Source organism: Clarias gariepinus, chromosome 8 (assembly GCF_024256425.1).
Source record: "Clarias gariepinus isolate MV-2021 ecotype Netherlands chromosome 8, CGAR_prim_01v2, whole genome shotgun sequence".
In the NCBI taxonomy this organism is placed as follows: Eukaryota; Metazoa; Chordata; class Actinopteri; order Siluriformes; family Clariidae; genus Clarias; species Clarias gariepinus.
The window spans coordinates 33,206,179-33,229,000 of record NC_071107.1 but is presented as its reverse complement, the minus strand read 5'-3'; the positions used below and the strand labels follow the sequence as shown (position 1 = coordinate 33,229,000).

Here is a 22,822-nt window from a genome sequence, read left to right as displayed (position 1 = left end):
GCAGTAACTTGCTTCTCAGTATGGCAGATCGTACTGACCTACTTTCACCTACTGCAACTACAGTTAGTGTAATTATTGATGGTAGAACACCTGTGACGTTGAATGCTATATAGTTAAACATTCCAGTGCCTCTCATCCTATCATATTATTGTAGTGTGTAATATACGGTAAAACCATAAAAACTAGAATGAAGTGTACGGCAATTTTCTTCCAGCCAATCAGGAAAAAAGCATCTTTGTTTACTATGATACAATTACTTGCTCTTTTTGCTCAATGCCTTGCTTTTTGTCTCTAGCCTTTACAACCCGAGCGCACACATTTCAATTCTCTGTTCAGGGGCCTGCTGACGATCCCTAAAACCCAACCACAATGAGAGACAGACTGTTCATTGTCATGGCCATCAGACTTTCAAACCTTATCCCACAGTATTTCCTTATACTTTGCATGTGTGTCCAGGTTCGGGCCATAGATAGCGGCTCCCCTCCTCGTTTTACGGATCATTCTTTGACTGTGAATATCGTGGATGTAAATGATAATCCTCCTGTTGTTCAGAGCCCTCGCGGCTACAACGTCAGTGTCAGTGAGGTGAGTGCAAATTCAGCCTGCCAAGTAAACCCAATTAGAGCCTTGGGGGCTGAAAGCAGTCCGTAAGAGTCTGTTAGCCAGGACAAAACAACTATCTTGTGTGTTTATTCATAAATATGCTTGAAATTCCTTAAAAAAGTCACATGGATACATTTTTTAAACTCAATTTTGAAATTGATTGATAACTCAAACCCTTCTGATTAATAGGCCAGAACCTTTATTGCTAAACCTGAACCACTACCATATACTGTACTGTCCACGTGTGTATCTCTCTGTAGAATGTAGGTGGGGGTACGTCAGTCTTGCGTGTCGTAGCTACAGATCGAGACATCGGAGCCAACGCCGTGCTGTCATATTACATCACAGACGGCAACCAGGATTTAACGTTCAGAATGGACCGTATGAGCGGAGAGATCGTGACCAGACCTTCACCTCCTGACAGAGAGAGACAGCAGCAGTACACACTCACGGTCACAGTGGAAGACGACGGCATGCCGCCACTGTCGGTGAGTGAGTCTCAGTGAGTGAGTGTGTAAACAGAAACAACAACGCTGTTTATGCTAATGATGATTCAGTGTCAGTAATATTATTTTAATCATGGTAACTTCCTGTCTATGGGTCCTTTTTGGGGAAATTCCCTGACCAGTACCTTATAAGGTCATGTGTGTGTAAGAAGTTGAGTCTAGTGGAGGAGCGAAACAACACAGAGTGTATTCAAGCAGCAGAAGCGGGACATGAGCAAAGACATTGCAACCTGATGCAATTTCCTTTTAACACCCTGACAACAAGTAACGCAAAGCTTTTAGAAAGAAAAGATATATTTTTTTAAAAACCCCTAGTCGTTTTCAGGAGCAGATTGCTTGGATATTTCTTCTATACTTAAGCTCTTCTCTATTAAAATGTTGAAGCATCATCACTGTCCAATATGGCGGTGCTGCCCGACCACTCACTAGGTATAGTCACTTTAATCTACGCTTTTGCTTTGGTTTTCCTCTTCATTCAGAAGCAGCATTGCAAGTTTGGTTAATAAACTAACAGCAGCATACGTTTCACCCATTATTTAATATAAAGACCTGAACTTCTAGTGAACTCGAGTGAACTCGAACTTGAGTGAATCTGTGGTATGAGTGATGCCAAAGCTGGGTATTTAAACCAAAGAGGCATGTAGATCTGTTGGCACATTTACCAATTACCATTTACAGGAAGTGTATACTGGCAAACTACAAAAACAGGAAACCCACAAGTGTGCTTTTTTTTCTGAAACAGGAAGTTACAATTTCAAATATTCCGCTAGTTCCTGTTTTAGGTTCTTGCAGTCTGCTCACATAGCCACATACGGAAGAACAAATTGTTCTTGAGTCTGTGACTGTCTGATTAATTGGTTGAATCCAGATATGACTTTAAATCTTTATTGCACAAAATACACAAAGAAAAAACAAATATATCTTTTTTTATAGTTTACAAGTTTTACACTTACAAAATATAATGGAGAAGCATTTTATAGACAGTCATATACAAAGACACACAGATGCAGAATAACAGTTTCATCGTCCCAAATCCACAGTGAAATAAACCGCTATTAACTATCTGCAATTCCATTCATCTATCCATGCATTCATCATCTATCCATGCATTCATCATCTATCTATTCATCTATCTGTCTATTCACAATCTACTCTATCTATCTATTCATCCACACGATATCCCAATATTCTCTCTCTTTTAATTCTCTCTCTCTCACACACACACACTACAATATATAATACATTTATATAAAAATAGAAACTTAAAAATATTTATTTAACATCTTAAAGCTGTGTGAAATTGTCTTTGTTTTAGTTTGTCATAATTTGTCAAAAAAAAAAAAAACTATTTCGATCTGTTGATCCTTAGCACACTGACACCTCACATACACATGGGCTGCCATAAAACCACGACAGGCAGAGATCAAAAGCCATTTCTGTCTCAGCGTTCAAAAAAAAAAAAATGACATAAATGGAAAAAAAAAAGTAAATGCGAATGTCTGAGACAATGTTCTTCTGAAACTGACCCCCAGTCATCTCAGCTGTGGAACATTCAGGTCTGTCTGTGATGAAGCACCTCCTTACTACAAAATGAGATGAGACCCAGCCCGTTCTGGCCCCTGATACAGGTGGAAAAATGAGTGTGTGTTTGTGTAGAAGGTGATGATGGGGGGTATGTTGTCTCTTTGTCATCCTGGCCATAGAGAAAGCATGAGGATGGAGGAAGGTACCAAAGACAGAGAGAGAAAAAAAGTGCAGGGCATTTCATGGGCGTTGAGAAACACACCTCAACAGGTCTTTGCAGGTCTCTCCAGAGAGTCCGTCCTACAATGGTTAGATGTCAGGCGACTCCGGGATTGGCTCTGCAAAACAACATAAACACATTAGTATACACACGTATGCAATTGTTCTCATAGTAACATGCTTTTCTGTTGCACACACACACACACACTCACTGCGCAAGCATGTCAGTATTTCTTTCCATTTAATACTGCATGTCCGGAACTTGTTTTGTCTCTTAGTCGAAAATATAAAAAACAGTCATGATGCGGAGAGAACACAAAGCCCAAGTCATTTAACCTAAACACTTCCTGTGACAAAAACACTTAAATCTACAGCTTTACTTACAGTATGACTGTCACAAACCACTGAAACTGGAGACTCCTTCCAAAAATGTTAAATAAACTTCATTATGTAAATTCTAACACGCATTTATGTAAAACATCTGCTAGTCATATACATACACCAGTTGCGAAGTTATTAGACTCTTTCAAGAATGATACTACTGTATGAGCTTGGCACACATTTCTTTTGAAAGTTTTTTTTTTTTTCATTCTTCTTGGCAGAATTGTTCAAGTTGAGCCAGGTTGACTCCAGGACTTTCACAGGGTTGTTCGGTGTTCTTCCTGATGGTATATACAGTACTTTGGGTTGTGGTCTTGTTTAAATGTAAACAGTCGCCCCAGTCTGAGACCATGAGTACCCTGGAAAAGGTTTTCACTCAGGACAACACTTTTTCTTCTTCCTGGATGTTTTCCTCCCTCTATACTGATTAATCTCTGTCCCAGTCGAATGATGCTGCCACCACCATGTTTGACTGTAGGGATGGATTTGATCAGGTTAGGCCTGTTTTCCAAATAGTTTAATCTTTGTGTCATCAGACCAAAGGATTGTGTTTCTCATGTTCTGAGAGTCCTTCAGGAGCTTTTTGGTGAACACTCATTGGGGTGTTATGTGCATTTTATTGGGTGGAGTGCTGCAGTGAAGATTGTCCTTCACCCCCTATCAATCACTTGAGTCTGGATGAGTGTGGATAGACTATAAGTAGTTCCAAAGCTCTTCCATTAGAGAATGATTGAGGATGGCATGCTCTTGGTTGCTTTCAATGCTGCACAAGGTTTCTGGTATCAATTTTGACTCGATCCAGTCTCTCAAGTCTACTGATAATTCTCTTGACCTTAGACTTGCACTCTGACATACAACATCTACTGTAAGACCTAATATTCTGTACACAGGTGTGTGCCTTCTCTATGATAATTTCATATCAATTAAGTTAGGCACAGGTAGACTCTAAGGACAATTGATAAGAGCGGGATGCATCAGAGCTCAGTTGTAAGTGTCATAACAAGGAGTCTGAATACTTTTGAAACTTGAAAAGGGTCTGAAAACTTTGTCGACAGTGTATATCCTTGTGAATGAGCGGTTGCTATAGAAACCAAAACAAGGATTAGAACTACTGTATTCAATAAATCTTGATTGATTTGAACAAAATGTCTCCACACTGAGCGATATCCCAGCATTGTAGCCTGCAACACCTTGTAGCTGTTATGTGTACGTTTGTGTTACAAAATCTACACAAAGAGTGGAGCAACTTATGAAAAGCCATAAAACACTTTCCCAGAACCAGAGATTGCAGGAACAGAGCAGAAAACAAGAAGTGGGTCGTTGTGTAACCGTGTACAGTTGTGAAAACGAGCGCTTAGCAAAAGGTCGGAGGCGAGGTGGGGGAAATCTGAATTTCATCTGCTCTCCTTCAGGCCTCCACATTAATCGCTATGTTGGTTTATTTACTCCATGTTGTCCTTCTCTCATCATCTTTGATGAATATTGCGAATAATAACCAAGATTTTACATTCTAGGGTCACGCGTCGCCTGTGGGTGTGTTACAATAGTTAGTGCTCTGAGCCTCATGAGCTTCTCATGAGCTCCTCATGATCCATCAGACATCTTTCTTTAATTATTCTAACCAAATTTTATTTTCATTTCCGTTGCTTTTAAATGAAAACGTGCTAATAAAGGCCATGCATGTTTTGCAGTTCAGCCTGTAGATAACCCCTGGCTATCATTGTGCTTTATCAGCATTTGTACAAAAACAGCATTCATGAGTTTCTCTTCCATTTTTCTATAAATCAAGCCACAGTCTAAACGAGCTTCATGAGAACCAAAATGGGAAGTAAGAGTTGCTAGTAGGGATCTGATGTTCGAGAAATCCGCCCGCTTGGATTAGTTGTTTCCTTTTAAACTTTAGCAGCTCTTGAGAGAGTAAGTGTCACACACTTGAAATAAATATGTGTTTGTGTTTATCATCTCACTGATCTGAACGGCCGCTGCGTTTGAAGAGCGCTGACCTCACCTGAGCAAACACTAATAAATTTCACTCCGCATTACGCATTAACAAGGTTCTAAGCTTATACTCTGTACAGGATATAATGCAGATGCGTAGTGGCTCGGGGGATACAGAGCAAACACAGTTTCTTCTTTCAAGAAGCTTCTTTGAACTGACATGAGACGTATAAGTAAGGCAAAGGTCATTCATTGGCCAGGGAAATGAACTCGCACACCTACACATTGTAGTCACTTGTGTGTGTGTGTGTGTGCACTCTTTGTCTCGTCTGTTTCCAGATGTTTCTTTCCCTGTAGTGACCAAAATCCAGACTATAACCAGGATCAGACTCTCTATTAACACAGAGAAATACTTACAGCTGTGTGTCCATGTGTGTGTGCTCGTGTGTGTTTACCGTTACTGCTGACTGATTTCAATGGAAGTGTTGTAAACACTGTGTGTGTGTTGTAAAGACCAGTAAGTCTTTACATAATGTTTGCATATTCAAAATCATTCACAATTCCATACTTAAATGTTTACAAGCCCATGTTTTATGTAGTTTAATCATTTACCAGTTAAACTACATAGATATAAAAAAAAAAACAGCATGTATTTTCTAGCTTTATTTCAAGCTGGCAACTAACGGAAGCACCGTATTCATCATATAAAGCACTTTAATGGCGACATTCTGCACGACAACAACACTGTGCCCTTATTCTACACCCTTTCAGTCAACACATTTGTGTGGTGCTGTGGCTAAACCCTTCCAGCGGTGAAACTTTGACATTTTCAACTATATATAGTTCTGCAAACATGTTTTCCTGAACTGAAGTGTGTTTCTTTTCTGCAAGTACTTGCACGTAACCCCAAGTAAAGCTCAAGCATCTGACAGTGCATGTGTATGTTTTGGCTCTTACCATGCGCGGGGAAAAACACGTCTCCTTGTGGGTTCGGGCTAAAGGGGGTGCCAGGATCAGAGAGGAGGTGGCGTCTAGTTTCGGATGACTGTCGGGTCAGAATCTGAGCCACGGTGCGAGACGGAGCCTTCGGAGAATCTCCCATGTACACAGGGTTTTCGTGGCCTTGAGCCTCACTGAAGGGAAAGAAAATTTTTAATTCACACAGTTGTCCAGTTTTGTAGCCAGAAATTGTTGGGTTTCTGATGTTTCTTCAATTTTATTCTGTAGCTGACAGTAAGGGAAGCTTATTTCTTAAGTTGATACTCTTGATTTTACACAGACCTAAAAAGCAATCAATTTTTAACCCTGTGTTTCAAGGCAAACCAGGACTTATGATGAAATTTGACCGAGTGCGTAAAACCAATTGACATTTACAGACGATTTCCTGGCATAGTATGATGATGAGAGTCGGTGTATGACGATCCCGGACGAGGTGGCACAATACAGGAACTTGGTTGGGAGTTCTTGCTACATATGCTGTACAGTCTTGACCTCCAAGCCAATCACATGTTTGGGGCATTAAAGGAGTTCCTGTGAGGCCGGCGTTTCAAGACATGAAACAGGCAGTCCGATCAAGGCTCCGTCTACTGAGACAACTTTCTACCTTGACACTGAGATGAGTGTATGTATTAGTGTAGCTGGGGATTATATAGAGAAATAAAGAAGGTTTAACTCGCGTAACTGTGTTCTGTTATTCTGTATAATCAAAAATCTTGGTTTGACACTTTAAAGCCGGTCGCATGAAAGTTTCATCGTTACAAATTTAGCACTAGATGTGCATGTACTGTAGTAGCACTGGGTCGCCAAAGGTTGTTTATTAACCTATTAACATTCATAGCTGACAGACACCACAGACTTTGTCTCAGGAAAAGGGGAAATGGTAGCTCTGTGGTTCAGGCTTTAGACTACTGATTTCCTGATCATGAGGTGGAGAGCTCAATTCCCATTGTGACTAAGGTGATAAGTAGAAGTCATTTCGGATAAAGGCAACTGGGTTTGTGGAAACAGACCCACTGATTGCACTGTTCGTACACATAAAGCAGGGTTTTTTTTTTTTCATTTAGTAAAATATTATTTTTAAATCGTAAAGTTGGCTGCTTAGCCAAATTCTGGATGCGCCTCGCATGACTATTTAGTGCCTCATGGTTACCCATCTATAACATGCTGACTGTCACGTAGTGGGTCAGAAACCACAAAAGCACATCTGAGTTTATAGCGGTTTTCGGTAGATGTGTAAAGTTTTACACAGTTTATATTGCACAAGAATGCAGGCTATAAGCTTCCCTTAATTATTAGCTACATCTTAGCTTTTTTTTTTATTTTTATGGAATTTGCTAGTGCACTGCTTTATTTTTATTTAAAGGCAAAGAAAAAAAAAGTGTGCATTTCATTTTTAGTCAAACTATTGTTTTATAGCAGCTGAAGTAGTGATCGTGTGAGAACTCACCTGTCCATGCGAACTAGCTCGTGTGCACCTGTGAGAAGCAGGAAGTGGAAACTGGTCATTGTATGACAGGAAATATAATATCATTGACTATGAATTCCTGTAGTCACAATGCACTATAATGAAGCGCTGTGCAGGATGTGAGGCTCAGTGTGTACAGAGAGCTTCCAAATCACTCATAAAGGATGAAGGCTAAAGGATTCTGGGAGTCCGCAAGTTATTAAAAACTAAACTGGAACAGATGTTCTGTCCGCACAAAACGTTCTGCATGTTATGAGTTATGAGTTATGCGTTTTGACATGTTACATTTGTACATGAAACCATTTAGGAGTGTATACTCACGTCGGCTGGCGTGACTTATTTGTCTTTGGCGGTACACCAGGACCAGTAAGACAGGCAGACACAAAATACCCATAATGCATGCAGCTGTTGCCAGACCTGCAGCCACTGTACCTAGAGCGTGATAAAGAATAATAAAATGAGCAAGAGTCATGTGTGTGAATTTGAGCTCTGCTACAATGTTTTTTCTTTGTTACTAACCACTGTCCGTGCTCTTTGTTGTGTTTAATGTACCTTGGGGTAGTGACGCTGTCAGCTCGATGCACTTCTGACTGTCGTTGCGGCCTGGGGAATGACAAAGATGGTGAACTATACACTAAAACTAAATCACTAATGGGTGGCCAAAGGATTAAAAAACAATAAAAAATACAGTTTGGAAACTCATTAATAATGTTCCCAAGATATTACAGTTAGCCACAAGATTACAGTGCATAACTAATTATATTATACAACAGTTGTAGCATTTGATTCCCAAATCTGATATAATTAATTTTCTATAACAGAACTGCTGACAGCTTTGTTGGCTATAATTCAGATCCAGATGAAGCAATAGGAGAACAAAAAAAACAGAGTGTGTAATTATATACTGTTATAACTGTTATAAGACATTCCTAAGCTGTAAATTATATGCTGTTAAAAGCTAAGTGATAGTTTTCAATAACACGAAACAAGAGCTGGCAGCGGCCCTAGACGGCGTCTTTCTTACGTGGCGTGATGTTGAGTATGACGTGGCTGTGTGCCCGTTGTTGCACGGTCGGCTTGTGATGGCCGTCCCGCAGTACGTCCAGCGCCAGGCAGCAGTAGCGTCCTTGGCTGGCCATCGTCAAATTCATCAGTGTGACACTGAAGAATGAGGCCTCGGCCTTGTACACGTTGGATTTGGGGGAATGCAGGCGTTCGCGACAGTGCTGCTCCATGTGTGGGTTAAAGAGCCACACGTGCTGCAGATGGTCAGTGGAATACTCCAGCGCGCCGGACTGTTTACACAAAATCGTTACATTGGCTCCTTCCGGGCACACCATGTTGACAAAGGGCACCGAGACACTGAGCGGCTCGGCATGGAATTCACTCACCGCTGAAGAAGGAAAGAACAAAGAGAAACAATTGTTACTGTTTCTACGGTAGCTTTGATTTCAAACTCTTTTAAAAAAGTCTTTAGTTTACTGACCAATAGCATTTTAGGGCATTAATAGAATACAGTAAGGTCATCTTAATTGAGTTGTAGGTGATTTTAGTCACATGACCTCAAACTTCGATCCTATGACTAACATAATAATTATTAATGCAGGAAACTACCACTGTATCTACTGTACTGTAAATTGCCTTAATCGTACAGTAGTAACCAAAATATTATGCTATTTTACTGCAAATGTCAAAATCCCCTGACCATCACAAAGCCCTGACACTGGAGACTCCTTCCATAAATAATCAATAACATCTGGTGTCCTCTTTAATTTCATGCAGGTGTAATTATATATAGTGTATATAATAGATTCCAGATTTGCAAGTCCAGAGTCAAAAGTTCAGTCTCGCTGTTGTTGAGCACAGCTTGGTGCACACACAGAACTTTCATAGTGTTTGCGGTCAATTTCTGAGTGGTGTAGCGGTGCAGGTGTATGTATGTGTGTGTGCGTGTGTGTGCATGACGGAAGCATACCGAAAGAGCACACAGCCTACAACTATCAGTCAGCGCGAGCTCGTTACCTAGACTGTGATTCATAACACCTGTGCCAGTCTGCGTGAAGATGCTGAGCTGGCATTTCAGTCAAAATGTCAGAATGTTATCGATTTGACTCAGCCGAGAAAGAGACATAAAACCAAAAACAAAACGTGATTTCCCCTGCCAGTTATTTCATATTTTAGGTTTTTTTTTTTTTTTTTTGTGACAAATAAAACGAATGTGTCTAGAATTTGAAAATGCTTACTTGTTCATAAAACTAGAGGGGAAGTTTTAAACATGGGGTAGAAAGTAAAACACTGGTTAAGTGACAGTAAAAGAGATGTATTTTTAAGTTTTAACACATATAAATAAATAAAAAATTTAAGGCTTTTGTTTGAACTTTCTGTCTATACCATTACTTGTTTTTACTTGAGTGGAAACTAATGTAGCTGTTTTGACGCCATACATAATTTATCACTTATTGTAGTATATATGTAGATGTATTATTATTATTATTATTATTATTATTAGTGGTAGTAGTAGTAGTAGAAGTTGTAGTAGTAGTAATAGTATTGATATTATTACTCTTACTATTTCAGGGATGGTAAAACTGTACTCGTCAAGTTAGCAGAACTTCTCTCCTCTTTCTCTTTTTCCAGCTATTTGTTCCTCTCTCTATCTCTTCTGTGACATTTCTTGCAGTCATTTTTTTTTTCTTTTCTTTTTTTTGCTGGCTTGTCACTTTCGGGCTCTTTAAATCTCCAGACTTCCTGCTCTAAGTTTCATATGTTTTGCCTGTCATACTCCCCCGGCTAACTGTTTCTCATCTATCTGCCTTTTACAAAAGCAAAATAAAACTTTCCTTCACATCTCCAGTACTCCCAATCTAAACATCTCGGTGTTTTCGTGGGACTGACTCATGAGTCATGAATTCAACCACACCCAACAGACCAGTGGCTTTAAAATTACACACATTTTCCGTGCCAGCTGTTTCAGCGTTCAATGCACTGCACTCTTATTTGAGTGTTTTCTAGGTTAAAACCAGCAGCGTGCAAAACCAGCAGTCCTGGTGATGCACCACGATTCAGATGACTCATTTAACATTTGACCATGCCCCCAAAGAATAACACTTTCAGTAAGTGTGACCGCAGCGTTACTGTGGTGCTCTCGTAGTGAGCATGTGTGTGTGTGTGTGTGTGTGTGTGTATATGATCATGATAATGAATGATAAATTAATGTGCAACATCTGCATATGATATAAACCGCTAAGGAGTGCCGGTAGAGGGAGAGATACAGAGAGAAGGAAATTGAGAGCGAGAGAGAAACAGAGGGCGATGCAGAATACTTTCCGGATGTGTGGAAGTGATAGAGGCGTTGTGTTGGTATTTGGAGGGGCAGAGACTTCCTTCCTGCACTAGCCTTGGCTTGTAAAGTGTTCCTAATAAACAACACCGCCTGAAACATTTCAACAACAACAACAGCACCATGGGAACTACAGTATTCTAAATTACATAAATGGCTCCCTCTTTAACACAGAAGCAACTGTAACTAAATGGCTGTTTTGTTAGCTTTCTTAATTCTGTAAACCTTTCTTTAAATCCATTTGCACTTATAACATTGCCTAAACAATCCCATAATTCAATTCACCGGATCAGTTTGCCTGTAAGACGTTCAAAAGCAGGTGGCTTAATCTACCTCTGAGAGCGACGAGAACATTTACGAGGGGAGTTCAAGCCAAACCAGGACTTTTCATTGCAAATGTTCTTTTCAATAACAGAACACAGGTATAAAAGTAATAGCTCCCTTTATTTCTCTGTCTAATCCCCTGCTACATTAATGCACTTATCCCAGTGTTTCCCTTGTGCTTGGAAACCATCAAGGTAGACCGTTTTCTCAGTACGCCGGGGCCATGATCGGACTGCCTGTCTGATTCACATCTGAAACGCTAGCCTCCCAGGAACTCCTTTACTTGCCCAAACATGTGGAAATGGCTTGGAGTGAGGTCAGGACAGTACAGGGAATGTGGCAATAACTCCCAGCTGAGTTGCTGTAATGTGCAAGTGGTCTTGGGGAATGACTATGTGTTCACTTCCCACAGATATTGTAGATATGTCTCTTCTGCATGTCATGACAAGTTATCCGTCGATTTTCAAGGATCAGGTGTTCCACTCTCTGAATCTCTGGCAAGTTGTCAGGAAAAACATGTATTACAGTGTTATGTACTGTAACATATAGTGGATGTAGGCAGGGCATCCGCTTTGTGTCTTGTTTCCACCAAGTGAAGAAAAAACAGATACATTCTGACCTGATGGATGCTGATAAACAAGTGCAGATGTACTGTAAGGTTGCAAATGTCATATTTGTAATATGTATAAAGGAACCTGATGGTTAGTGTTTGTTAGCACTGCTTGGTCTGAATTTGCTACCATATGCAGATACATACTGAATGAGAGCTTAAACTCTTTAGCCTATGCACTGGCTCTGATCTGTTGACCTAAGCGGTTCATTGTCAGGGAGTGTGTGCATGTGTGTGCGTGTCTGGCCATCAGGAAGAGCAATAGGAAAAGCATGCTGTTTGATTGCAAGTAGCCGCAGGCCCAGTGCCCGTTCCTGTCTCTCACAGGGACAATAGAGTAAAATCTGATTCAGTTCCAATATATTATCCTCATTTTCCTGACCTTACAAATCTGTGGCCATAATTCCCCTTGCTGCAGGCCGATTTCCACTCACGGGAGAGCATTAACACATTACTTTAATACTGCATTATTCAGACTGGTGGAACCACCAGTGACCTCATATTATTCTGCCTGTCCTGTGCAATATGACGACCACGATCATTCTCGCACCCCCCGAGGCTGAATCTGAAGCCTGATTCCCTGATTACACTCTGTGGCTGATACAAAGGCTCATTTCAACCAAGCTTTAACTGCATGAAGAATAAACCACAAACAGTTTCAGGAAGACGCGCTCACGCTGGGCTCCGAGTCAGACGCAGCATAATGAGATATGGTGAGGAAACACTGTGCACAGTTATAAATAATCCAGCGTAATACTGATGTCGCTTTATTACCAGCATTTGTTTGACACCCAGCAGCAAATCAGAGAAACCTTTGAAGGTGAAATCAGATGATACTGGTCATGCATGACACTCAGTGTGCAGAGAGTGGAGTCTAATTTAACATTGTTCTTAGAAATGATCTAACCGCTTACCTGTTGTTCAGGAAACCATTCGATTTCTATGTACGTTGCTGCAATTTCATTGACCACAACAAGCTACAAAGCAACATTTAAACCAAGATTTTATCCACTCTGTGCAAATGAAATATGTCACATGTAAATCCAAATATTTGGCTTGAATGCTTCATTGGAGATGTGTGATCACTTGGACGTGTTGTGTTGCCTCGTATTTCTTTAATTCACCACTAACAACTTTAAATAACTAGTTTCCATTCGTTGTTAGACATATAAAACTTCTGGCTGCATCATAATCTGTTCCATACAGTACATCTTCTTAATAAGCAGCCATAAACACAGTACAACCAAAAATGTAAGCTAGGATGAGAGTTACAGAGATCGCTAGCAAACAATTTTTGTAACATTTAATGAATTATTTAATTTGTGTTTGAATAGCTATAAGCATTTAGAAGGTATAGTGGTTCAAGATATAATGAAGTTATATCACTCAGCCCTAATGGCCTATGTATAAAATCTATAGACTATAAAAGCACGGGAAGTAATTTAAAGAAATCATTAGCCTAATAGGTTTGTGTGCCACAATTGTTTCAGTATTTGTCGTATATCCAAAGCCAAATGAACACACACACATACACACACACATGTACACACTCTGATACACACTTTGGATAATCAGGCTCATTAAGAGGTGTCAATTGGAGCCCTGATGGGGATGGGGAGGAAGGGGGGTCTCGACTTTCACCCATCATTAGACACTTTGTCCATAACAACAGTACTGTATGATAAATTACACCAGCATAGCTTTCTCACAATAAACATCCAGTTTTATTGGTTTGGTTTTAGTAAAAGGTTATATAATTGAATCCCAAAGCAGCCAAGGGTTGGACCTTAAACAAAAACTTTAAACAATAATTGATTCTGCATCTGATGTCCAATGACGTAACACCCAGAAACAGGATATTGTAGTCTTTGTAAAACAAAGGAAAATTGTAAGTGCAGAAAGCATATCGCTGAACCATTTCTGATAAAACAGTAATTGAGGTCAGATTGTGTTTTGCGTAATTAGGGTGGCTATGATATCACACTCTGATGGTAACAATGTGTGTTGCTCTTACTGCAAATCATAAATGAATCATTGAAGTGACCTTTCTGGTGCAAACACAGGGCTCCCCTTTCTAACAACCGTAAATGTGTAGGTTAGAGTCAGGGTTTTTTTTTGGTTTGTTTGTTTTGTTTGCAGTTGAATTTGAGCTTTTGCTGTTCATTTAAAACACATTCAAATATACACTGCTCTCCAATCTATAATGACAGCCAACCTGTTTTAATGACATGGACAAATCAATACAGTCTATTCTGAGGTTCTTACTGAACTCTGGAAAGTCAGCTTGTACCGACTGGGCTAAGCAAACCACAGCTGGATGCAGAGGAGATGCCCAGTTGTGCTTCTGAGCTCCATATCCGCAATAACTCACAATCAATCCCTTGGTGCTCATGAGCACTGAAACAGCAGGCACTCTTCAATGGCACACACCTCCTGTCCTTCACATATGTCCGTGTGTGAGCGTGTGTGAGAGAGAGAAGCAATGTCTGCGTGTGAACTTCTAATAACGAGCACATTTCTGCTGAAGTCATGCAGGAGGAATAACCTCTAAAAATTGTCTCTCCAAAATTGTTGCATGATGACGTGGCAGAATTCTAGCAAACGATTTTTCGGTCTACAGTATATAACACATATATGACCGCTAATTATTTGAGTTAATCAGGCACAGATGCACCTGATTATATGTCAGTTTCACAGTCTGGGGGTTATAGAACTTTACATATTAGGAAGCGAAATTAGTAATTTCACCACATTGAGCAATTTTTCAGGCAACCACAGGACAAGAGAGGTAACTGTCTCATTCTTATCATCTCAGATCATGAGCTGATTGAGATAGGAACGCCAGCCAGGACCGACTGTTATGTGTATAAATATGGTTCTCTAAAACAACTTGATTTAGATGAATCCAATGAATCAGTCACAAACAGGAACAACCCGATACTTTTTGGCTATCAATGTGTTTTTTTCTCTTCACTAGAGAGTTTCCATCTCTACTAATGTTTTACATCTACATGTATAGACTTTTTCACAGTTTTATTTTTATCTCAGCCTATTTTTATAGCCTGGTGCTTTATAGGTATTTATCTTAGATTATCTACTGTAACCCTGTAACCATTTTATATAATTGAGGTCATTATTGCATATTGTCAAATGCATATGTGAATGCTAACCTGTATCATATCAGTTGTCAAAATGCCTGGTGAATGTGGAATAGCTGAAATATATGTCAAAAGTAATATTTTTATGCTTATTTGTTTCTTCAATATTAAGCCAAATGCTTAATACAATTTATATATAAAAATTTATAAGTTGCAACCCACACAACATCCTGTTTCCGGGTGTTTTTCCGGGTGTTTCTTTTTCTCCCTGGTGAATCCAATACAAGCCGATACAGAGTCATTTAAATAAAGAGAGTTGCGCAAAAGATTCGACTCGCCAGATGTTCCGAGGGGGCGGAGCCTGGACGTTTTCGAGACAGATAACACTGCAGTAAAATCCATCAAGTTGTAGCAAAAGAGAGGTGGAGGAGGCGTTTTTATTTTTATTTTTTAAAGATTATTAATATTATTATTATTAATATTATTATTATTATTGTTGTTGTTGTTGTTATTGTTAATATTATTACTGCTGCGCTACAGGCTAAAAAAAAAGGAAGTGAAGTAAAATTTCATATACTCATAAAAAAGGGATGGAAACAACAGATCTCGAATTGCCTTCGTGTTTCATCATAATCACAGAAAAATATCCTGAATAAACATAAAAAAGGAAAGAGCAGCAAAGTTGGCAGAAACCCGCCCGTGGCTGTGATGCAACTTTCAGTTCAAGGACTGTTTGTATTACAGGCGACTTTTCAAGCTCGTAAAACGGATCAGAGCAAGTGTGCCTTCAGTCAGGATAATAATGACTGTAATTCCCTGATGAATTATACTAATCTACACTGAGCACAAGCTGATAAATCCACTAACACTGAGGAATACACCAAACATATGCACCTATTTGGATTAAAAATAAATAAATAAAAGGAAAAGAGAAACCATTGTTTTTTATAAACAGCCTGGAGCTGGTAAAAGTTTACAGTATGTGTCTCACACACACACACACACACACACACACGTTGATACACACTCCCGGAGCGGTGCAGTCGGGCCAGAACTCCCCCCCCCCCCCCTCTCTCTCTCTCTCTCTCTCTTACCTTTCACAGCCACGGCGAGGTGAAGGCAAAGCCACACAGCCGAAAACAGCTCCATGATCCTCTCCCTGTGCGTCCGTCCCTTTTAACCTCTTAAACGCCGATTCTCCCGCTTTTAAATAAACCAGGAACCGTCGGGTTTCCGGACGAGTCGGACTTTTCACGCGCGTTTGTCTAGTTTGGCGCAGCGCGTCCCGAGAAGCGCAGAGTGTCAGTGAGTGTGTGTGTGTGTGCGCGCAGCTGCAATCTCGTGCGCTTGTCAAACACACGCGCACACTCACACTGACATACAAGTATCCGCCCCCAAACTCAGACCATCCCCTGTCTGACTGTCTCTAAAAGTACATTTACATAGACCGAAATATCAGGGGGGGGATCACCTTTAATCATCCAACTAGTGTTCCTGTACATACGTCTAGTCAAGTTGTCATTTTGGTTTTCTTCTTTAGAGCCTCTCCACTCACTCCAAACATGTTCTACTATATTAACAGGACATTTTTGTCCTTATAGATATTTATTTATTAATTATAATTAAATAGGGTACTACTACTACTACTACTGCTGCTGATAATAATAATAATAATAATTATTATTATTATTATAATAACTTGTAATACTAGTATATTGACAATAAATAATCTTTAATAATAATAATAATAATTATTATAATTATAATAATAACTGGGATACTAGTAAAGTGACAGTAAAGAATATTAAACAACAATAACATTATTATTAATAATAATAATAATGATAATTAGTGACAGTAAAGAATCTTTAATCTTGAACAATTCTTCTACTACTACTAATAATAATATACTGGGATACTAGCATAATGACAGAAAATAATCTTAAATCTTGAACCACAACAACAATAATAATAATAATTATAATAATGTTTGAAAAGAAACCTTAGGTATTCTAAATAAATACCTACTGTATATGGATAACTTAAAAAAAATTATTATTATGGACATGATTCAAACAACATATGATTTATTTCACTTATCCTGTGAATAAGTTTAAATGTAATGCTGTAGGTGTTAAGGGTTTTTCTGTTGTATACTCATTTAAGGAACTCATAGAACTGAAATTGAAATTGACCTCCAAACCCATTCAACAAATTACTACACATGAGAAATTTTCCATTTTTTCCTCACGCCAGGGATTTCTGTAATTTGATGATGATTGAAAATGAGCATAAAATGGAGTCAGATAGGTTTGGTTATGTGTGTGCATTTGTTAACAGATTTCACTTTAACTGGCACTGAACTGTTGAAGCAGTTGTTAGAAAACAACATGTCAAACAGGCCAAACGGGAACGAACGAGAAAGACAGATCATTTCAGGATGTGCTAATTTTATTTGAGCGATCTAGCGTTGCCACTGGTTTCACACTAGCACTAACAAAACTGACCTCGCAGCCTGTCTTTCTACGTTCCAAGTAAATGACAGTAATGCAAATGCATATAATCAGCAAAGTGAAAGTGAGTGATGTGGAAATAAAGAAGTAAACAGGCGTATCCCAATGAAAGAATGTTTAAGTATTTAAATAGGTGAGAGAGCTGACATAAAAAAGGGCAGGTTTCACTACTTATACTAAAGTGGGCGCTATAGATGACTGTATATTTGCATATCAATGACACCTGTTTGAGATGAAAGCCTGTATTGACTAGACTAATAAAAATACATACATAAATTCAAACAGGAACTTGTTTGTTTACATTGCACACTTTACATGCAACTAGAAGGGATGTTCAGATCAAACCAGGACTTTTGATCGTGCAAAATAACAGAAATGACTGCTTCATGTCTGAAACACTAGCCTCCCAGGAACTCCTTAAATGGCCCAAACATGTGGAAATAACACCCAGCCAAGTTCCTGGTGAATGATTGTGTGTTCCCACTGATAGATGCGTCTCTTCCACAAGCTTTTATTGATCAGCCGTTTTACTCTCTAAATATTTACAGTATCGATTACAGTAAGCTCTGAGCTACCTTGGCTGAACGCCCTTCTTGTTAAAAGTTATAATATAATGCATCATTCTTTAATGCATTTTTAAACTGATTTTCAAAATGGCTTTAAATATACTGGGTTATAAGAGGAATAAAATATGTGAAACGTGCAGATATCCGACTTGATGTTTCTGTTTGTGTGATTTAGGATATAAAACCTGCATGTTTCAGAGCTTTTATCTTTTTCTCCTGCCTTTTTAAATTTCTTTTCTGCATTGTTTTTCCCCAGAATTGACTATAACACCTGCCTGTACACGTTTCTTTCTTCTTTTTCCTCACTGTATTGTGACTCAGTGAGACAAATTCTGCAGACTCACACACAAATTTATCTTCACCTAATTCACTTTCCGCTTTTCTCATAATATTGCAAATCCGATGCCCTTTTCATCTTTGATTCTGCAAAACCTACTGTACAAACAGGAAGGACACATTTTACAGATGTTTCACTACATGCAGTCTGTTATCGTGCTCCTCTCTACTAAAAAAAAAACCATGTCAGGAACTTTGACACAAGCCTGAAGATGATGATTATGACAAAAATTGCGAATAAGTTGGGAAATACTTTCCATGTTTGAACAGTACCGTGTTCTGCTTTTTAAAGGTTGCGGTATGTATAAGTACAGATAAGATTTCTGGCAGGGACATTTTGAATAAAGAAGCAGATTAGTAAAATATTTGTCTGGTTTGGGACCTTCAGAGACTTTTTGTTTTTGCTTTTGAGTGCTGATTCTCAGGCCACCGACTTTCCTTTGTCTTGAGCTGCCTTTTCTTACCCTGTTTTGTTCAAACTAGTTATTTTCTGTATAAATATTATAACAAATCAGCATATTGTCACAGCGCAAAAAATAATAGTGAATTGTAAATTGACGACCACATTGCATACTCCCTATACCAATTCAGAAAATATTTGTAGCTCTAGAACAGCAGTAAAAGTAGCTCTAAAGTAAGTTATTGTATCTCACACAGACTACACAGTGCTGTTCTTTATTCTAATGGTCAAAAGTATTGTATTTATTTACCAAACAGCATCCACTACTCCAGAATTTCTGTCATGTTTTCCTGCAGACCTCCACCACGGTGTGGGTTCGTATAATCGACGAAAATGACAACGCTCCTGCTTTTGCTGCAAAAGAATACGTGACAATCCTCACTGAGGGTCCGGACACGGTAGGGGCCACCATCGCTACGGTTACAGCTTCCGACCCTGACGAGGAACTGAATGGTACACTGCGCTACGCAATCGCGTTCGGCAACGTGGCTCAAACATTCGGCATCAGTCCCACCACGGTAGCCAAAACCAGACAACTCTTGGGAACAGTGTGTATTGCCTGCAAATCAGGGTGAAATGTTAAGTGTATGTGTGTGTGTTAACGCCCACAGGGTCGAATCACAGTGTTGAGAGAGGTGGATTATGAGATCAGTAATGGACGCTACACGCTGATCATCACTGCTACTGATCAGTGTCCAATACCACAGCTCAGACTGACATCAAGTGCTACTGTAAGTGATAATTTACCTGCGATTTCTGTGATAATGAAATATGAATATATTGATATTTATAGTGTTAGCGGTATGCTGTAGAAATTTTCCAGGAGTTTTTAAGGTATTGTTCTGGTTTTTATAGTAATATGCTAATTATTTCTTTGGTGGGTACATGAATATAGTTTTAAGTATGTAACCTTAAAAAGGGGGAACACCACTCAAGCTCATTACAGCATTTCTAATCGTTAGAATTTGCATTATCTATTCACATGTATATTATATTGTATAGACTTCACACTACAGTACTAATCGAGCTTGTTTTCTTAAATTAAATATCAATTTTTGACCACTGCTGCCTCACTGGCAACTTATACTGGCAATTAACATTAGCTATTATAGCTGAACTGCCTCCCACCCTACACACTGTATAAATGCAGATCATTTACTGCTTTTTGTTTCACCCAAATGAGGATGGGTTCCCTGTTGAGTCTGGTTCCTCTCAAGGTTTCTTCCTATTACCATCTCAGGGAGTTTTTCCTTGCCACTGTCGCCCTCGGCTTGCTCACCAGGGACAAACTGACCATTTTGATTCATACAAATTCACATTTCATACAAACCTAAATAATTCTTTTGACTATGTAAAGCTGCTTTGCGGCAATGAAAATTGCTAAAAGCGCTATACAAATAAAATTGAATTGAATTGAATTGAATTGAATACTCACAGTAATGTCATGGTATTTAATGTTTTGTAGAAAATGTTAATAAAAAAAAACATATGGAAATTTTTGTAAATGTGGTAATTATTTTATTCATGTCACATGTTTTAGGTGCTAGTCAATGTGATAGATATGAACGATGTGACTCCACAATTCCCAAGGCCCTTCGAGGGCCCTTTTGAGATCACAGAGGGCCAGCCAGGTCCACGAGTCTGCACACTGAGGGCCACTGATGAAGACTCTGGGCTTAATGGAAAAGTGGAGTACAGTATCACAGCTGGAGATCCCAACAGTAAGAGCAGTCTGTGTGTGTGTGTGTGTGTGTGTGTGTGTGTGTTTATATTGTAAATATATTTTGAACTTCTGTACAATACTTGACACTACTTTCTATTTGACAACTGAGACTGTGGGAAAGTAAACACATTTCATATTCATGTTTATTCTGGTTTCATACTGTATGTACTGTAGGTGTAATGGATATAATAATAAGCAATACACCAGAGTATTTAGCTATGAGATAAAAATTCTGAAACTTCTCAATATTTAGATCATCATCTGAAATATAGTTCAGATTGTGTAATTAAATAAATCTCTGTACAGTTTATTTCCACTCCTAAGCCAATAAAAAGTTATTTCCCTTATAAGTTTCAGTCTTACAAATGTTTTTAGTGGTATAATAATTGCCCAAAAATGAGTAAAGGGTTTGTGACCCATGAAATATGATGTGTTACTCGGCTGTTATTCCAATTATAGAGTGTTTTGCATGTGAACGTGAGCGTGTCGCCGGGGAAACCCCTTCATGTGGTGAAATAATGGCAAATTCTGATAAGTGAGGTTCTGGAAACTACAGACTTTGCTGAGCTGAGACAGGTTTCACTTTTGCAAATTACAACAATAAGTAGGAAAAAGCTCACGCATTTTAGAATCTGATTTTCCCCCAAAATAAGCTGCACAATCTGCAACGAAAGCCAAAAAATGTAAAATTTTAAAGCAGCTTGTTATTTATTTGTTCAGAATAATTCTGACTTAAATTTCACTTAAAGACATACTGTATTGAAACAGATTCTTTTTAACTATTGCATTTGTTAAATTGCCCCCTTATATCCTTATCATGGTCTGGCAGTGAGCCAGAATGTTTAAATAAGAAAAATGTATGATGTAATGCATTTTATTTTTTAAATTTAGGTAGGCTAGAGGCAGAAAACCATAGTTATGATCAAATTTTTTAAAATGTTGAATGCGTTTTTCAAGCCTCTACAATAACGAATTTAAGAACATCGAGAAAAATACGGTGAACAGTCAAAGCATTTTGCTTGAAAAAAAAGACTTGTTTTACAATATGTAAGTAAGATATGTTGACGTGAATATTTGTCGCACATGTCTTGTGAATGTGAAAGAGAAAAGCAGTAAGCGAGAGTGTTTGTGTAAATAAGAATGTTTTATATGAATGTGAGAGTGTTTGCGAAAGCGAGAAAGGGATAGTAAATGTGTGAGCATATTTCCTGAATGTGTTGCTCAAAGAATTTTATGTGAATTAAGAGGAGGTTTGAGTGTGTGTGATGATGTTTTAAGTTGATTCTCCTTGTGGTTTTGTGTGTTCTAGATGAGTTTATCGTTTCCCCCGTGGAGGGAGAGCTGAGGGTTAGGAGAGATATTGAACTGGACAGAGAGACTACAGCTTTCTATAACATCACAGTTACTGCTAAAGACCTGGGAACACCACCACGTAACAGCACGGTACACACACGCACGCGCACACACACATGCACACACAATATTCAGTATAATATTTTGCTTTGTAGCCCCGATATCAGTGGATAACTATATATAATATATTAAATTTATATATTCTTCATCTCACTTCTGAGCAATATGGATATACAATCTTAAATATAATATTTTTGTTATATAAATACACACCACTTATAGACAGATATAAAAAAGTACGAAAAAATATATTCATTAATAGTCTGCACGACTTCAACTGTGAGTGTGTTTTTCTGTGTTGTTGTTGTTTTTGTGTGTGTGTAGGTACTGGTGGGTGTTGTGGTGTTGGATATTAATGATAACGACCCCGTTTTGATGAACCTACCGCTGAACACCAGTGTGAGCGAGGGAGCACCTGTCCAGACTTCGATCACACGGGTGCGAGCGCAGGACGCCGACACCGGACGAAACGCTCTCCTAACATACAACATCACAGCGGGCAATCCAGACGGTGCTTTCTACATCAACGAAACTGTAAGTGAGGGAAGGGAATAAGGTTGGGTGTAAGGTTGGAACATAAAAATGTTCACTTGGCTTAACTGTTGAATTTGATTCAATGTGTAAAGTTAATTTTCTTCTTCTTTTACTTTCTTTCTGTCTTCCTTTCTTTCAGTCAGGTGTGGTTCAGGTGAACAAACCCTTGGATAGAGAGAGAATTGCTGAATATACATTGACAATTACAGTGAAGGACAACCCAGAGAACCCACGTATAGCTCGAAGGGTAAGTACTGTGCAGATTTTTAT

The 22,822-nt window shown here is 38.9% G+C and overlaps 2 protein-coding genes across 4 annotated transcripts in view; one reads left to right on the top strand and one right to left on the bottom strand.

The window, feature by feature from the left end:
* The window catches only part of cdh23 (cadherin-related 23), a 253,324-nt gene that overhangs the window by 208,058 nt on the left and 22,444 nt on the right, over positions 1-22,822 (top strand). For both annotated transcript variants that reach the window (XM_053501261.1, XM_053501262.1), the window contains 8 exons: positions 457-585; positions 864-1,091; positions 19,179-19,400; positions 19,494-19,613; positions 20,423-20,603; positions 21,915-22,048; positions 22,343-22,552; positions 22,692-22,799. In XM_053501261.1, the coding sequence (XP_053357236.1) occupies positions 457-585; positions 864-1,091; positions 19,179-19,400; positions 19,494-19,613; positions 20,423-20,603; positions 21,915-22,048; positions 22,343-22,552; positions 22,692-22,799 (1,332 nt within the window). The remainder of the gene's footprint in view (positions 1-456; positions 586-863; positions 1,092-19,178; positions 19,401-19,493; positions 19,614-20,422; positions 20,604-21,914; positions 22,049-22,342; positions 22,553-22,691; positions 22,800-22,822) is intronic.
* Positions 2,418-16,348, bottom strand: vsir (V-set immunoregulatory receptor). 2 transcript variants are annotated; one of them, XM_053501263.1, is made up of 7 exons: positions 16,102-16,348; positions 8,660-9,028; positions 8,155-8,238; positions 7,957-8,067; positions 7,618-7,645; positions 6,129-6,304; positions 2,418-2,971 (listed from the first exon to the last, which is right to left on the bottom strand). In XM_053501263.1, the coding sequence occupies exons 1-7, from the start codon at positions 16,154-16,156 to the stop codon at positions 2,943-2,945; spliced, it is 852 nt and encodes a 283-aa protein (XP_053357238.1). In that variant the 5' UTR covers positions 16,157-16,348; the 3' UTR covers positions 2,418-2,942. The 2 variants fall into 2 exon arrangements, with proteins under 2 accessions (XP_053357238.1, XP_053357239.1); XM_053501264.1 differs by having other exon boundaries at positions 8,188-8,238; positions 16,102-16,347.